The sequence below is a fragment of the Salvelinus sp. IW2-2015 genome, unplaced genomic scaffold, assembly GCF_002910315.2.
Source record: "Salvelinus sp. IW2-2015 unplaced genomic scaffold, ASM291031v2 Un_scaffold1333, whole genome shotgun sequence".
Taxonomy (NCBI): Eukaryota; Metazoa; Chordata; class Actinopteri; order Salmoniformes; family Salmonidae; genus Salvelinus; species Salvelinus sp. IW2-2015.
Window position 1 is genome coordinate 69,956 of NW_019942846.1, and position 18,878 is coordinate 88,833.

Below are 18,878 nucleotides of genomic sequence, written 5' to 3' on the forward strand. Positions count from 1 at the left end.
GATTTTTTTCACCTTGTCGGCTCAGGGATTCGATCAAGCATCCTTTCGGTTACTGGCCCAACACTCTAACCGCTAGGCTACCTGCCACCCATATACATTGTTTACTGCTTGCATAGCACAGGGAGGAAAATAACATACAGTAAAAAATATATATATATATATTTATATAAAAAAWTTAAAAACTCACTCAGAAGTACATACTCGTTATTTATTTAAAATAAAAATAAGTTTCACCTTTATAATCAACTATCGCAAACATGTACTATTTTACATCAGAGGTGTTTGTTGTGCTCACCATCTGTTGAGACACAGCATGCTCTTGAATAAAAAAAATATTTAACTCGGCAAGTCAGTTAAGAACAAATTGTTATTTAACTTCTCTAGGATAGGGGGCAGCATTTTCACGTTTGGATAAAAAGCGTGCCCAGAGTAAACTGCCTCCTACTCAGTCCCAGATGCTAATATATGCATATTATTATTAGTATTGGATAGAAAACACTCTGAAGTTTCTAAAACTGTTTGAATCATGTCTGTGACTATAACAGAACCTATTTGGCAGGCAAAGCCCCAAGGACAAACCATTCAGAATTTTTTGTTGTTGAGGTCACTCTCTTTTCAATGATGGCGGGCATAACAAAAACAACTCAGACCCTGTAAATAGAGTCTAAGCTACAACATACAGTACCAGTCAAAAGTTTGGACACACCTACTAATTCAAGAGTTTCTTTATTTAAAAAAAAATGTTCTACATTGTAGAGTAATAGTGAAGACATCAAAACTATGAAATAACACATATGAAATCGAGTATTAACCCAAAAAAGTATTAAACAGATCAAAATACATTTTAGATTCTTCAAAAGTAGCCACCCTTTGCCTCGATGACAGCTTTGCACACTCTTGACATTCTCTCAACCAGCTTTGCACCAAGAGTGTGCAAAGATGTCATCAAGGCAAAGGGAGGCTACATTGAAGAATCTAAAATATGTTTTAATTTGTTTAACACTTTTTTGGTTACTACATGATTCCATGCGTGTTATTTCATCATGTTGATGTCTTCACTATTATTCTACAATGTAGACAATTGTATAAATAAACTAAAACTCTGGAATGAGTAGGTATGTCCAAACTTGACTAGTACTGTATGTGAAAAGAGAGAAATCTATGTTTCCGTGTTTAGACCATAGACATGAAAAGTAAAAAAAAATACAAAATTATAATATAGTTTGACAAGCCTGTTTGTAAGCTCTGAAATGTTATCAAACTCAAACTTTTATCTTTTTCAGCGATGAAGACATGGATGACAAATAGTTTTTTATTGTTGTTTTTTATTTTATTTAACTTGGCAAGTCAGTTACGAACAAATTCTTATTTAAAATGACAGCCTACTCATGGTAAGGTGGAGTATGCAAAAAGGGTCAACTTTGAGCACCTCGATCTCCTGAATGTTTTGATCACTACCATGTGCACACGTTTGGAAGGTTTCGTTCAAATCTAAAAGGGGTGCAGACAGAAAGTGAATTCATATGGAACGACACAAAATTATCCCAAAGCCTGAGAGGTCTCATAATATTTTAATGCAATTTTTAATTGTTGCTCAAAATTCTAGTTCAAATTCTTGCTTGACAATCTTTTTCTTCTAGTGCTCTCACAAAAATGGAGGAGAGAGAGGAGAGGTGAGGAGGAGAGGAGTGAGTTCCCTGTCAATAAGGAGAACTGAGTGAGAATTCAAAGAGCCCAACATACAAGGGCCAACAATGTGTGGAGTCAGTCATCTGCATCATTGGTCGAATACACAACTGAAAAGTCATCACTTCCTGCATGTACAATACAGAGTTATAAGACCTTACGGCTTACACCCTGGGAACAACATACTCTGAGAATAGACACTCCTTCTACACCATGTCCCAAAGTCAACCATACTAACATACTGATGTTACATTCCCCAGCTAGAAACCAAAAATTGTCACTCAAACAGAAGGTGTCGCTAACAACCAAAACAAAACAGGTGGGGTTTTGAATGACACTCATATGTGTGTGTACACTGAAAGTTGACTAGCAACAACTGGGACTTAAGTCACCCACCATGAGCGGCCACAAAATTTGCCTAAATCATCAACCCTTGGAAAAGGGTACGAGTACGAGTCCGACTTAGTAACAGCATTGAGTTCCAGAAAATCTTAGTTTCTCTATTTTCAGGAATTACTCAATAGGCATATTGTTTGATTGGGGCAAAGTCCCCAATGTCAATGCCATGCTTGAGTACATTTGTCTGAATTGGCACATATGAGATTAAATCCTGATATTCTAAAAGCAGTACAACAATGTTGTCTAGAATCTCTGAGTTACTCAATCGTCCAATAGGCACAGGGTGTATTGGGCTTTCCTTCTGCACTTGAGGAAGACTATAGTCAACGTGGACAGCAGTCGCCACAGGCAGAACATCACTACCGGTTTTCACCAACCATAGCGGGTGAAGTATGGTTTCAACATGTTGACATGACACAGCTGGGTTTTTTCCTGTACGATAATGGCGATAAAGTAATCCAGATTGTAGCAGTATTTATTAGAGAGGGGTAAAGATAAAGATTTTGTTTGGGCGCCAGGCAGGTATTAACCATGCTGAAAGGAAAAGAGTAGAATAGAGCGAGTACCACTACCAGACCCACACACATCAGCAGAAGAGTGCCTAGAGTGTAGCCTGTTTACCAGATAACCAGTGGAGAGAAAAGAGAATACACACCCTATAAAACCCACATCACAACACAGGAGTAACCCCACCAAGAATACCTTATATAATAATAATAATAATAATAATAATAATAATAATAATAATAATAATAATAATAATAATAATGGCAGAGCAATTGAACGGCAACTTCATAGAAACAATTTACAAGGGAGAACCCAGTCATCAACAGAGGATTTGCAATAATCTGTATTATCTTCCAGTGGAGGAGTGCAGAGGGTATGAATGTGGGGGGTGTTCATAGACAAAACAAAGGCCTTAAAAATGTCCACAACCTTCTCGACCACATGTCATTAGTACACACCACCTCAATACAGTTCAACTAACAATACACAACTTGCAAGCACGCAACCTCCCTTTTAACTAAAATGTCAACCTAAATACTTCTGCCAGGGCAATAATAGTCCAGCACTAATGAACATCGGAAAGTGCATTTGAAAAATAGAAAGTCTGCTGCAATGTAAAGCACTGGAACGATAGAAGGAAGAGAAAGAGAGAGAGAGATAGCTGTTAGCTGTTGACTTCAGGCTTGCAGTAGTACTGTCTGACCGTCTGATGGTTTGTATGTCAAAGCTTCGCAACAATGTTGCTACTAATCTATGCGATCCATAACCGGTGCGGTCCCAAACGATAACAACCACGACCTAGAGCGGTCACACCGATGATTGAGTTGAATACTTTATAAACTACACATTGAAAATAAACAAAGCTTCTGCAGCATAGCACACACAATCAAACTGTCTCGCCAAACATGAGCTCCCCCCCCAGAGAGCTGAAAGAGCTATCTTTATTTCCTCCTTCCTTACTGCTGATGCGCTCTTAAAGTGGCAGCGCACGGTGAAGGCTCCGTGCAGAATTCTTCCACAAGATTAACAACTTTTTTCACTATGGGGTAAGGGCTTGAAAAGCGAGCTTGCAACAGTGACCCCAGAATGGGTAACAAAACCAGGACTTGGTCACCCACATCGAAAGTGCGGTTTTGGGCCTTTCGACCGTACCAAACTTTCATTTTTGTTTGCAGATTCTTACTGGCAAATTCACAGGCGCGGTGCAATCTGTATCGAAAAGCGCTAACGTACTCCAACAGATTTGTTTTTGTGTTTAATCAGGGTAAGCTGTTGCCCTGCAACAACCTCTCCCTCAGCAAGCTCAAATGACCTCTGATATGATGTCCAAACACAAGCTTATTCAGACTAAAACCCGAGAGATTCCTGAACAACCTCCCTTGTTGCAAACAGCACAAGAGGGACCCCTTCATCCCAGTCTTTCTCAAACTCAAAGCAGTAAGCTCTCAATGTATACTTCAAAGTCTTATTAACTCTCTCAAGAACACCTTTAGACTCTGGGTGGTAGACACTAGAGGGGCAATGGGTAACACCCAACTGCTGTAGCACTTGCTGGAATACCATTTAAATTAAATTAGAACCTTGGTCTGATTGCACTACCTGCGGAATCCAAAAGTTGAAAAGAATTTCACCAGGGGCCTTAATACTTGGAGCCGTGATTTTCCTCAGTGGAATGGCCTCAAGGAAACGAGTGGCAGTGCCCATGATGGTTAAGAGAAACTGGTTACCACTCTTTGCTTTGGGCAAAGGTCTAACACAATCCACCAGAACCCTGCTGAAAGGTTAGTCAAAAGCAACAATAGGCTGCAAAGTTGCAACCGGTACAGCTTGGTTCGATTTACCCACTGGCAAACACGACAGGATTTACAGTAAGCCACAACATCTTGTTTCAGACCAGGCCAGAAGAAGTTACACAAGATACGGTCATACGTCATGCTGACCCCAGATGGCCTGCAATACTACCACCGTGATTCAACCATAGTATCTCTTGTCGAAGTTGTAACTGGAAAGACAATTTGAGATACACTGGGCCAATCGTCTTGTACAGAAATGGCCCTAGAACGCCATTTCCCCATCAGAACACCAATTCTGTCAAAGTAATCCCCACAAACCATCAAACTCCTCCTCGGAACATATATCTTTAAAAAGAGGGGAGAGGGTACCATCTTTACTCTGTTTTGCAATCAGCTGCTTCCTAGACATCGACGTGTCAACTGTATGGACCCTATCTTCTTTCAGTGGTCCTTCAAACTCGCTCGTCTTTGTAGGAGAGGTCAACTCAGGAGGTTTAAAGAAATCAGGATCACACAAACGTCTCAGACAGATCGATCAAGGTGGGGTCGCTGACATCCTCCTCAACACTAGACTTGCTCCCWGCAACTTTCTTAGACAGCATGTTAACGACGCACGCTGGGAACACTCTAGGGTACTTTTCAGGTAACCCATCAGATTCCTTACAAACGACAAGATTTGGCACGACATCACCTCCAGCCAAATCTTTTTCCAAAATGAATGAGACCCCCCTTCACTGCTAGGCTATGCCTCACTCCAACGACAACGAACCAGAAACAAGATCAGACTCAAGTTCCACATTATACAAAGGAACTCACATGCAACACATCTCCACTCTTTGTACTAACACAATGTAACCAGTTGATGAAGTGTCAGACGATGGCAAAACACTCTCCAAAATGAAGGATTGGGCTTCCCCAGTGTCTTGCAGGACCTTCACTGGCTGCCTAACAGAATTACCCCTCGGTAGAGACACGAACCCGTCTGAAACATCAGATCCAAAATCCTGTTTAGGAGATACACCAGTCCCAAACAACCAGAGACTTGATGGGCTGGAGTGCTCCCACAAGAAACAGATTTTTCTCCCTCAAATTGTTCTGTTTCATCTTAGGACACAGAGACAATGTTCCCTTTCTCACAGCAGTAATTATAAACTGGCGGATGCGGAAAAAAAGTTATTTTCTGCCGATCTTTATCTTTGGGCACTGTAGAAAAAGACTGAAACCTTGTAGTAGGATGTGTCTTCTCAGAATTGCTTTTCGCATTGGCATAACTACTGGGTGCTTTGTTTGTGAAGGTAGGTTTATGTGTCAACACAAACTCATCTGCACAGACTGCAGTTTTCTCAAGAGTGAGATCCTTGTGCTCATCAATGTAGGTAGCAACCCTCTAATGAAGGCAATTCTTGAACTGCTTGAGAAATATGTGTCTTGACCTCTTGAGAACCACACCACCGATCAAAAATACATGCTTGTTCCCTTGCAAACTCAACATGGTTTTGTATTTCTGTTTTCCATAATTTACAGGACAGTTGTCTGTATGCATCTGGGACCAAAACCAGAAGGATAACAGCTTTAAACTTCTTTGGGCTGCAAGCCCGAAGCCGGGCACAATATGACAACAGCCACTTCAAGTGCAGGGTGCGAAATTCAAAATATATTTTTTAGAAATAAATATTTAACTTTCACACATTAACAAGTCCAATACAGCAAATGAAAGATAAACATCTTGTGAATCCAGCCAACATGACCAATTTAAAATGTTTTACAGCGAAAACACCACTATATTTATGTTAGCTCACCACCAAATACAAAAAGGACAGACATTTTTCACAGCACAGTAGCATGCACAAAACCAACCTAACTAACCAAGAAACCAACCAATCTAACCAAGAAACAACTTCATCAGATGACAGTCTTATAACATGTTATACAATAAATCTATGTTTTGTTTAAAAAATGTGCATATTTGAGGTATAAATCAGTTTTACATTGCAGCTACCATCACAGCTACCGTCACAAATAGCACCGAAGCAGCCAGATAATTACAGACACCAACGTGAAATACCTAAATACTCATCATAAAACATTTCTGAAAAATACATGGTGTACAGCAAATGAAAGACAAGGATCTTGTGAATCCAGCCAATATTTCCGATTTCTTAATTTTTACAGCGAAAACACAATATAGCATTATATTAGCTTACCACAATAGCCAGAAACACAAGCCATTTACCAGCAGCAAAAGTTAGCGATCGTGACAAACCAGCAAAGATATATAATTTTTGACTAACCTTGATAAGCTTCATCAGATGACAGTCCTATAACATCAGGTTATACATACACTTATGTTTTGTTCGAAATGTGCATATTTAGAGCTGAAATCAGTGTTAACATTGTGCTAACGTAGCATCTTTTTCCCAGAATGTCCGATATTTTATGACACTCAACTATTCTGACCAAATAACTATTCATAAACGTTACTAAAAATACAGTTGTATAGGAAATGATAGATACACTAGTTCTTAATGCAATCGCCGTGTTAGAATTCTAAAAATAACTTCATTACGACATCCAGCTTAGTTATAGCGAGAGAGTGCCCAAAATCTGGGCGCAAACTACTAGTACAACATGTTCGACAATATATGAATAGCATCATAAAATGGGTCCTACTTTTGATGATCTTCCACAGAATGTTGTACAAGGGGTCCTTTCGGGGAACAATCGTTGTTTGGTTTTAGAATGTCCTCTTCTCCAGTCAATTAGCACGGAAAGCTAGCAAAGTGGCGCGAAGCTCTCCTTCGTGAACAAACGCAGACAAAGCAACACCCCTAACGTCCCGGAAAAATTTAATAATCTAATAAAACTATATTGAAAAAACATACTTTACGATGATATTGTCACATTTATCAAATAAAATCAAAGCCGGAGATATTAGTCGTCTATAACGACAGCTTTACAGAAGGCAATACCAGGTCCCTCTCGCGCTTTCCAGAAAACAGGAAATTGGGGTCACGTCATGCCAAGAGCTTTTATTCGACATCAGATCATGTTATATCTCCATTTCTTCTCACTGCCTGTTGACATCTAGTGGAAGGCGTATGAAGTGCATGTATACTAATAAATATCAAGCACATTTATAGGCAGGCCCTAGAACAGAGCATCGATTTCAGATTTTCCACTTCCTGTCAGGAAATTTGCTGCAAAATMAGTTCTGTTTTACTCACAGATATAATTCAAACGGTTTTAGAAACTAGAGAGTGTTTTCTATCCAATAGTAATAATAATATGCATATTGTACGAGCAAGAATTGAGTACGAGGCCGTTTGAAATGGGCACCTTTTATCCAGGCTACTCAATACTGCTCTGCAGCCCAAACAGGTTAATCAATCAATTTATTTTTTATTTTATATAGCCCTTCGTACATCAGCTAATATCTCGAAGTGTTAACAATGTCATAATCAAAACTCTGGTCAAGCGATAAAGCGGCGTACACTTTCCGAGCTTTTCTCACTTACCAAATATCTCGCGGCCATTTTAGGCATGTGGCAATCTGCTCAAACAGAGTAAAATATACGTCCACCTTTTCTTTGAAAGGCGATAAAAGTTGGCTGTTCCGACCAAGATCAAACTCTGTTGAGGGTCCAGGATGGCTTGACTAGATTCAGAGTTCTTCCAAATCTCTTAATCGAATGGCATTCTTCCATTCCTGTTCCCTTCCCTCGTGCTAAATCTCTAATTTCTGTTGTTCCATTTCGCCTTTAGTTCTACCTCTCGCAGTTGCACTTCTATGGGGTGTAGTCTACCACCCGTAGGACCCTTTTCATCATCCTCGCTCTACGGAAGGATTTCATCCTACACAAACAGTATAGACGAACTCTGAATACTCCTTTTGAATTGGCATGTGCAACTTTGATGTCATAATGCTTTGCAATGATAAGCAGATTCTCCTTCGTAGATTTATCTAGTATCTCCCATGTAGGGTTTTCCACAAATGCTTTCAACTTAAAGTCCATGTTTTTTATTATTAGCCTGCGTGTTCATGCAACTTTCAAAATGATGAGCATTTACCATACTACTGGGAAACAAGAACCCGGACGAGCCCCATTTTGTTACATTCCCCAGCAAGAAACCCCAAATTGTCACTCAAAACAGAAGAGAGAACTAGCAAAGAGTCACAAACAACCAAAATGAAACAGGTGGGGTTCTAAGAGGGGGTTCGGAAAGTCAATCATGGGTGTGTCCACTGAAAATTGACTAGCAACAACTGGGACTTAAGTCACCCACCATGAGAGCCCACTAAGTTTGCCCAACAAGAGGCAAACAAAATAAAACCCACACCGAACTTAATGACCGGAAGCAAAACAAAATGGTGGAACAAAACAAAAACTGGGAAGATCAGATAAAGGATTGTTTTTTAGAAATCAAAATCGAGAGCGCCAACTAAAAGGTGTTAACCCTCCACATTTCTTAAGCCAACTGGAGCACTAGGCCAGCACAGGTGAAACACCTTCCCACTAACGAGATGACAAACCAGCACAGGTGTAACACATACTGACTAATGAGGTGACATCAATCGGTGCGCCCCATCTGCAAACGTCCAACCTCAAAATATTAATGGAAAAACCAAAGCCTATAACACTGCCAATGTAAACGACAAATACAGGAGGCAAATAAGCACATTTGCCATCACTAATCCCCATTTGCCATACCAACATGGCAACAGGAAGCGCACTGGGCGGCAGGCAGTCAGCATGATAGAGATATCATTACTAGAACATGCTAAACCTGGTGTCACAGACAGCATTGGGAACATTCCACAGTGCCAGTCTATTACTTAACTTCTCTAGGGTAGGGGACAGCATTCGGAATTTTGGATGAAAAGCATGCCCAAATTAAACTGCCTGCTTCTCGGGCCCAGAACATATGATATGCATATAACTGGTAGATTTGGATAGTAAACACTCTAAAGTTTCCAAAACTGTTAAAATAGTGTCTGTGAGTATAACAGAACTGATTTGGCAGGCGAAAATCTGAGAAAACCCATTCGGGAAGTAGTTTTTTTGTGTGGTTTTGTAGTTTTCTATTCAATGCCATTACAGTATCCATTGACATAGGACTCAAATTGCAGTTCCTATGCCTTCCACTAGATGTCAACAGTCTTTAGAAATTGTTTCAGGCTTGTATTCTGAAAAAATTGGAAGTAAAAGCAGTCTGAATGAGTGGACCCTAAAGTGTCACAGAGCTTTTTCATGCGCGAGACCGAGAGTGTGCCTTTCTTGTTTACCTTTTACATTGACGATGTTATTGTCCGGTTGAAATATTATCGTTTATTTAGGCTAAAAACAACCTGAGGATTGAATATAAACATCGTTTGACATGTTTCTATGAACTTTACGGATAGAATATGGATTTTTTGTCTGCATGTTTTGACTGCGTTTGAGCCTGTGGATTACTGAAGAAAATGCGCAAACAAAACGGAGATTTTTGGATATAAAGAGACTTTATCGAACAAAAGGAACATTTATTGAGTAAATGAATATCTGCTGAGTGCAACCATATAAAGATCATCAAAGGTAAGGGATTAATTTTATCTCTATTTCTGACTTGTGTAACTGTTCTACTTGGCTGGTTACTGTTTGTAATGATTTGTCTGCTGGGCTATGTTCTCAAATAATCGTAAGGTATGCTTTCGCCGTAAAGCATTTTTTAAATCTGACACCGTGGTTGGAATCACAAGAAGTTAATCCTTAAACCTATGTAAAATATGTTTTGTTTTCTGAATTTTTATAATGAGTATTTCTGTATTTGAATTTGGCGCCCAGCAGTTTCACTGGCTGTTGAAGAGGTGGGACGCTAACGTCTCACGTACCCAAGAGAGGTTAATGTGTTAGGGTGGGATGTTCTCACTGTGTCACAGTTTTGACACAGTGAGCAGTCATGCTATGGCACAGAAAGCAGTCAAATTAACACACACACTATTTTAGTATAATATAATAGTTGTCTGCCTCTGCATGTCATGGCCCAAGTTCTCTCCAGGTGAAGGTGGAGTGTTTTTAATTAAAGCGGCAGAGATTTGGTGCTGATAAGACTGGTACAGTGTGTCTGCTGGTTGGTATCTGACACTAGTCAAAAGGCCCAGTTCGAAAACTTCAGAAAGGCCTCAGAAATAGACATTGTTTAGATTGGGGAAAGAGAAAAGGTAGTAACCTTTTATTCACCATTCCAATCACTTAAAGATCTGTGTACCTACCGCAAGGAAAGAAGGACGGAATGAAGGATCAAGAAACATGCTTCAGACTTCCACCGAAGTCGGTTCCTCTCCTTGTTCGGGCGACGTTCGGCGGTCGGCGTCACCGGTCTTCTAGCCATCATTGATCCACTTTTCATTTTCCATTTGTTTTGTCTTTTTTTCCTACACACCTGGTTCTCATTTCCCTCATTAAGTGTTGAGTATTTAACCCTCGTCTTGTACCTCTCAGGGAGAGCTCTGGAGTGGGCTAACGCCGTGTGGGGAGAAGGAGATGCGGCGTTGGCCGACTTCACGGAGTTCACCCGCCGTTTCCGGACAGTCTTCGACCACCCGCCCGAGGGCGGCGGGTGAACTTCTTTTCAACCTGAGGCAGGGGACGAGGAGCGCCCAGGAGTTCGCCCTGGAATTTCGGACCCTGGCCGCCGGAGCGGGACGGAACGACAGGGCCCTTATCGACCACTACCGTTGCAGCCTGCGCGAGGATGTCCGTTGGGAGTTGGCCTGCAGGGATACCACCCTCACCTTCGACCAGCTGGTGGACCCGTCCATTCGGGTTGGATAACCTGCTGGTTACCCGCGGATGTCCAGAGAGGGCTCTGTCGATTCCCTCGCCCAGCACCACCGCTCCGGTGCCTATGGAGCTGGGAGGTGCTGCGCTCAGGGAGACCGGAGGAGGGGCTTTCACGTGTACCATCTGTGGCCGCAGAGGTCACACTGCTGGTCGGTGCCGGGTTGATTCCTCTGGGGATCGAGGCAGCAGGCAGGGCACTCTGGCGTCATCCCAGGTGAGCCGCCACCCTTCTCACCCAGAGCCCTCTGTTGCTCATATGTTTTTGTATGTTTCTTTCCCTGAGTTTTGCCCCACATTCCCAGCATAAGGCGCTCGTTGATTCAGGAGCAGCTGGGAATTTTATAGACAGATCGTTCCCCCTTAGTTTAGGGATTCCCATTGTTCCCGTGGCTGTGCCCTTCCCCGTTCACACCTTGGAATGTCTACCATTAGGATCAGGGTTGATTAGGGAGGCCACCGCTCCTCTGGGTATGGTGACGCAGGGGGGTCGTCACAAGGAGAGAATTAGTCTCTTCCTCATTGACTCTCCTGCGTTTCCCGTGGTGCTAGGCCTACCCTGGTTAGCTTGTCATGACCCCACTGTTTCTTGGCAACGGAGGGCTCTCACGGGGTGGCAGCGAGAGTGCTCGGGTAGGAGTTTAGGGGTTTCCGTTGATGCTACTATGGTGGAAAGTCAAGACCAGGTCTCCACCGTGCGCATTCCCCCTGAATATGCCGATTTGGCTCTCACCTTCTCCAAAAAGAAGGCGACTCAGTTACCCCCCAATCGACGGGGCGATTGTGCGATAAATCTCCTGGTTGACGCTGCACCTCCCAGGAGTCACGTGTATCCCCTCTCACAGGCGGAGACAGAGGCTATGGAAACATATGTCTCCGAATTCCTGCATCAGGGGTACATTCGGTTCTCCACTTCACCCGCCTCCTCAAGTTTATTTTTTGTGAAGACGAAGGAGGGAGGTCTGCACCCGTGTGTTGACTACCGAGGTCTAAATCAGATCACTGTGAGGTATAGTTACTCGCTACCTCTTATCGCCACGGCGATTGAGTCAATGCACGGGGCGCGCTTCTTCACCAAACTAGATCTCAGGAATGCTTACAACCTGGTGCGTATCCGGGAGGGAGACGAGTGGAAGACGGCTTTCAGTACGATCTCAGGGCATTATGAGTACCTTGTCATTCCGTACAGGTTGATGAATGCTCCATCAGTCTTCCAAGCCTTTGTAGACGAGATTTCCAGGGACCTGCACGGGCAGAGTGTAGTGGTGTATATTGATGACATTCTGATATACTCCGCTACACGCGCTGAGCATGTGTCCCTGGTGCGCAGGGTGCTTGGTCAACTGTTGGAGCATGACTTGTACGTCAATGCCTGTTCTTCCAGCAGTCCGTCTCCTTCCTAGGGTACCGCATTTCCACCTCGGGGGTGGAGATGGAGAGTGACCACATTTCAGCCGTGCGTAATTGTCTGACTCCCACCACGGTAAAGGAAGTGCAGCGGTTCCTAGGGTTTGCCAATTACTACCGGAGGTTTATCCGGGGTTTTGGTCAGGTAGCGGCTCCCATTACCTCACTGCTGAAGAGGGGCCAGGTGCGTTTGCAGTGGTCGGCTGAGGTGTATAGAGCTTTTGGTCACCTGAGGGCTGTGTTTACCTCGGCTCCCGTGCTGGCCCATCTGGATCCCTCTTTGGCGTTCATAGTGGAGGTCGACACGTCCGAGGCTATGATTGGAGCTGTGAACTCCTCTCAGCGCATGGGTATGCCACCGAAGCTCCGCCCCTGTGCCTTCTTCTCGAGGAAGCTCAGCCCGGCGGAGCGAAACTATGACGTGGGGGACCGGGAGCTGTTGGCTGTCGTCAAGGCTCTGAAGGCGTGGAGACATTTGCTTGAGGGGGCTAAACATCCTTTTCTCATCTAGACTGACCACCGCAATCTGGAGTACATCCGGGCAGCGAGGAGACTGAACCCTCGCAAGGCAAGGTGGGCCATGTTTTTCACCTGTTTTGTTTTTTTCCCTTTCTTACAGACCAGGTTCCCAAAACGTTAAAGCAGATGCACTGTCCCGACTGTATGACACAGAGGAGTGGCCCATGGATCCCACTCCCATACTCCCGGCATCCTGCCTGGTGGCGCCGGTAGTGTGGGAGCTGGACGCAGACATTGAGCCGGCGTTATGTGCAGAGCCCGCTCCCCTCCAGTGTCACGCTGGGCGTCTGTATGTTCCGTCTGCTGTCCGTGACCGGTTGATCTATTGGGCCCACACGTCACCCTTCCTCTGGTCATCTTGGGATCTGTCAGGCGGTGCGCTGTTTGGTTGGGAAGTACTGGTGGCCTACCTTGGCCAAGGACGTGAGGGTTTATGTTTCCTCCTGCTCAATGTGCGCCCAGTGTAAAGCTCCTAGGCACCTGGCCAGAGGGAAGCTACAGCCCTTACCCGTTCCACAGCAGCCTTGGTAGCACCTGTCGGTGGATTTTCTTACCAACCTTCCCCCCTCACAGGGAAACACCACGATCCTGGTCGTTGTGGATCGGTTCTCTAAGTCCTGCCCTCTCCTCCCCCTGCCCGGTCTCCCTACGGCCCTACAGACTGCGGAGGCCTTGTTTACGCACGTCTTCCGGCACTACGGGGTGCCTGAGGATATAGTGTCTGATCGAGGTCCCCAGTTCACTTTGAGGGTCTGGAAGGCGTTCATAGAACGTCTGGGGGTCTCGATCAACCTTACCCCAGGGTTTCATCCCGATAGTAATGGGCAGGAGGAGAGAGTGAACCAGGATGTGGGCAGGTATCTGCGGTCATATTGCCAGGATCGGCCGGGGGAGTGTGCAGCGTTCGTGCCCTGGTCCGAGATGGCTCAGAACTCGCTTCGCCACTCCTCCACTAACCTCTCCCCCTTCCAGTGCGTACTGGAGTACCAGCCGGTTCTGGCGCCTTGGCATCAGAGGCAGACCGAGGCTCCTGCGGTGGACGACTGGTTCAGGCGCGCGGAGGAGACATGGGACGCCGCCCATGTTCACCTCCAGCGGGCCGTGCTGCGCCAGAAAACCAGCGCAGACCGTCACCGCAGTGAGACCGGGTCTGGCTCTCGACCCTCCGCCTGCCCCTCCGCCTGCCCTGCCGGTAGCTGGGTCCTCAGTTTGTAGGGCCATTTAAAGTCCTGAGGAGAGTGAACGAGGTTTGTTGTAGGTTACAGCTTCCCCTTGAWTACCGTATTAACACCTCGTTCCATGTGTCTCTCCTCAGGCCGGTGGCGGTTGGTCCGCTCCAGGAGTCTGAGGTGCGGGAGGTTCCTCTGTCCTCTCTGGACATCGAGGGGGCCCCGGCGTACTCCGTTCGCTCTATCCTGGATTTGAGGTGTCGGGCGAGGGGCTTTCAGTACCTCGTGGAGTGGGAGAGGTACGGTCCGAAGGAGAGGTGCTGGGTTCCGGTGGAGGACGTGTTGGACCCTTCAATGCTGCGGGAGTTCCACCGTCTCCGTCCGGATCGTCCTGCGCATCGCCCTCCGGGTCATCCCAGAGGCTGGCGTCGGGGCGCTGCTGGAGCCGCGCGTCACGACTTCCGCCGAAGGTCGGCGTCACCGATCTTCTAGTCATCATCGATCCACTTTGCATTTTCCATGTGTTTTGCCTTGTTTTTCCTCACACCTGGTTTCAATTCCCTCAATCATTTGTTGTGTATTTAACCCTCTGTTCCCCCCCATGTCTTTGTGTGGGATTGTTTAATGTAAGTGTAACGCTCGTTGTTGGAAAGATGGTCGGACCAAGATGCAGCGTGGAGTAGGTTAATCATTTTATTTATGATAACCGGCAAAAAAACAAGAAAGAGTAACAAACGAAACGTTCAGCTTTGTAGGGCTAAAAAGCAACAATACAAAAACAAGATCCCACACAAAACAGGTGGAAAAAGGCTGCCTAAATATGATCCCCAATCAGAGACAATGATAGACAGCTGCCTCTGATTGGGAACCATACCAGGCCAACATAGAAATGCAAAAACTAGTGTACCCACCCTAGTCACACCCTGACCAAACTAAAATAGAGAATAAAAAGGCTCTCTAAGGTCAGGGTGTGACAGTAAGTGCAAGTGCACTTGTTGTTTGGTGCGCAACGGGTTTTTGTACCCAAATTATCTGGTTATTTTTATGCCGTGGGTTTTGCTATTAAACTGCTCCGGCTATTACCAAGTTCTGCTCTCCTGCGTCTGACTTCCCTGCCACCGATTACGCACCCCTTACAGACATTTGTTTTTTGTATTATTTGGACAGGTTACTGACAAAGCCATGGGCTCTGAATAGGTCAAGTACGCCACATTATGCTGCAATTTCCATTGTGTCTTGCGTTCAGAATAATAAACTTAAGGCCTTTCTATGGCCATTTGTGCTATTCTATTTGCAAGAAGAATATGTCAGTTGTCTTACAACGACATAGGGGATAAGAGAGAGTGTGTGATAGCTCGCACAAAACAAATGAATTTAATTCAATGCAGGGGTGTGTCGGCTCAAATTCATAGTCAAATCAATAACACCCCACGGCATCATGGATCTTATTCAACACCCCTTGGCTTTCACAGAATACAGTGGGGGCATAGACCCACGTTTTCAGACAAGTTCAAGTCTGCATACTATTGACTCAGTGTGCTGGCTAGCCTTGCCAGGGAAACTCCACAGTAATGTAATTGAACTGAGACTCTATGTATGCCAATCTAAAGTCATTGATTTCAAAGTTTAACAAACCATACAACTATGCACAAGGACTACTTTTAACAATTTACGCTGAATATTTTGCAAAACATTTAACTAAGAACTGTGCAGATGCAAAATTTGGTAACAGAATTTTGTTAAAATCTCCCTTTGTTTTAAATTCTTTTTTTTTTTATTAACTCCTAAATATCTGCTCCGAATTAATATTAAAAAAATGTCTGCAGAAAGAATGGGGAGTCAGCTATGACATGGACTGTACTGAACTATACTCTACTTTTCTTTACTGTGCTCTACTGTAATGTACTATGCTGTCGAAACATAGAACGTCCATGACATCTATGTTTGGCCCAAATGAAGGCCGGTCCAGATGTATATGGACATTTAAATCAAGGCTGGTCTGGACCTGACTAAAAAACGAGGTCTGTGGACGTTGAAATCAAGTCAGAGCCGGGAGAGGTGACATTATCGGAGAGAGAGAGGAGAGAGAGGGAGGGGTTGTCCAGACTTTTCACACTCGCTTTGACAACCAGACAGAAAGAGAAAGAAATAGTTCTCAGCTATACATAACAGTATGCCAGAGGAAAAGAGGACAGTAGCAGGTGACCCAACTGTGGTTTGTGACTACTATGATTTCAGAAATTCTGTTACCGATTTATTATGAGGATTTTGAGTTGTAATCACTTAACAATTCATACACAAAATTGATATCAGTAAAAACACTAAGTAATTGATAGGTCTACTTTTACTTGTAACTTCTGTGAACTTTCATTATCCTCCCTACTCATGAGGGAGAGAAATTAGAAAATATCTTTAAGATGTAGGTTTTTGGTAATGCAATTTCAAGGCAATGTTTCTTAAACTTACAGAAAGCACTACAGATTCCCCTGAACTAAATATAAGTGTTGATGTTAGTTGGCAGGGTCTTTACTTCAACATTAACATGTTTTGATGTTTTTCTGATACCTTTTAATCATTTTTTTCTGGTAGATGTTTTCTAAGACCCCTTTTCCATCTGTTTGACAAGATATCAATGCCTTTGCTTTTTCCTCATTTATAGGATGGAAAACGCTAGAAAAATGTATATGCCTTAATTTCTCAAAAATATAGACTCTTAGCTTTCATTTGACACCCAATTTGACATGCTCCTATTAACTTCACATGTTGGTGCTCATGGGACATTTTACATGGAAATGACTCTTTATGAATGCGCTAGCAGTTAGCCTATTGACTGAGCTAGTCTATAGCTGAAATAGCCTACTGCTAGCCTATAGCCTACTAACTGTGCCTCATTAAGGTTTGTTTTTTCAGGGGACGGTAATAACAGGCTTTTCCCCTCTTAGGCGGAGGCAACCTCTCCTCCATAGGGAAGAGGAAGGAGGGAAGAAGGAAAAGGGCAGGGAGAGGCTGCTGCAGCAGAGGCAGTAGTCTACAACACCCTATGGCTAAGTTGTGCCCAGATGAACTGGAGTGTTACACAAACCATGAGCCGGGACCAAACAGAGACAAGCAGAATGAACACAGGCAAAGGCTACCCTTCCCTATTTCTTTCTTCCTCCTCTCTCTAACTCTCTTAAACACTTACACAGATAAGCACACACACACCCTTCCCTAGGCTATGACCTCACTTCCTTTTACATCCCTGCGCTCTGTGTGTGTGTGGGGGGGGGGGGCAGAGAGCAATAGGGTAGTAAAACCAGCTTTTCATAAGCTTTTCATAAGGAAACAATTAAACCCTTTACAAACATCAATCCTTCTGAAACAAAGACTCTTAATTAAACCGTATCTTCCCATCTTGATGACAAATCAGCCAATAACCAATGGAGGGGAAAAGAACAGCTAGAGAAATGCTGTGTCTCTCTTCCCCAGGACAAAAAGCAACAACGGTTCCTACGTACCTCTGAAGTGCATAAGAGCCACTGGCTGGAAAGGCCCATTGGAATTAGGTGCATCCACAACCATCCTGATTCCAGCTTTAGTGCATGTCAACATCTAAACTTAACCAGGAAGGCAATCCACTTAAGGCAAGGAGCCAGCCTCCATTTTAACACAAAAGCAGATCAGAAAATGAAGCTCTCTGGTGCTGCTGGAGGGAACTGGCTAGTTAGTGATGTCAGCGGCAAGGTGCGAGCCGGTTGGCTGAACACAGGCACTAAAACTGATGTAGGCAGGCAGCTGGGAAAGGCGGATTATTGGTGGAGGGAGAGCAGGAGGAGGGACTTGCAGGGACATTTGGCTCTTATTCGTCACTGTATTTTATTCTAAATATTACTGAACATGACTCTCAAGTGCTTAATGGTTGGTAAAATTCTCAATTTAAAGGAGCAAGTTGCGTACATGATGGACCTATTGTAATGTGATCAAACCAAAACACAAACGCTGCAAAAATGACACCACACTGCAACATTTGCTGGGCAAATCTCAAATAATAAACTACACTGAAAATATCACACTGAAACTAATGTAGTATCAGTGAGTATTATTGTATCTCAAAAACTGTAGGCTATCCCTGTAACCATTCCACTTGCAGAAGCAGTGCTAAATCATTGTTGGAATAGGCCTACTGTGTATGTGATAATGTGAGAGGGCCTTTTAAAATGTAGATTTTGTCCCACAAATTCTACTGAGCTGTAATTACACTAAGAACATTGTGTTTACATGTTGAGCAGTTTTGGCAATTACACAAGAGGAATATGGACTGCTCCTTATTCCACTTTTGTAATAGCAAAAACCACTCAAGTCCATTACTATGCATTTACTAAAACAATATTGTTACTATGGTATTACCACCCATGTATAACAACTTCAGTGGATTTATTTACATAATTTATCTTAGGCGTAGCGACTAAAATAACTGACAGGACAATTTTAGCATTTGCTGCATCGTGTTTGGTAACTAGTGTGCACAGTACAGTAGCTCACAATATAAGCAGGAAATGAAAGTGAGGAGAGAAAAAAAAGATGCGAAACTAGAAAATGCA

The 18,878-nt window shown here is 43.8% G+C and overlaps 1 protein-coding gene across 14 annotated transcripts in view; it reads right to left on the reverse strand.

Moving 5' to 3' along the window:
* Positions 1-18,011, reverse strand: part of LOC112070452 (serine/threonine-protein phosphatase 2A 56 kDa regulatory subunit gamma isoform-like) — a 40,216-nt gene extending 22,205 nt beyond the window's left edge. For 6 of the 14 annotated variants that reach the window (XR_002893897.2, XM_024137879.2, XM_024137878.2 and 3 more), the window contains exon 1: positions 17,796-17,877. Coding sequence is in view for 13 of the 14 variants with exons in the window: in XM_024137879.2 (XP_023993647.1) it covers positions 17,796-17,849 (54 nt within the window). In the remaining variant the exon portion in view is untranslated. Of the gene's footprint in view, positions 1-17,795 lie in introns of all 14 variants that reach the window. The other 8 variants (XM_024137881.2, XM_070438987.1, XM_070438986.1 and 5 more) reach the window with 3 other exon arrangements.
* Between the last annotated feature and the right edge of the window lie 867 nt (positions 18,012-18,878).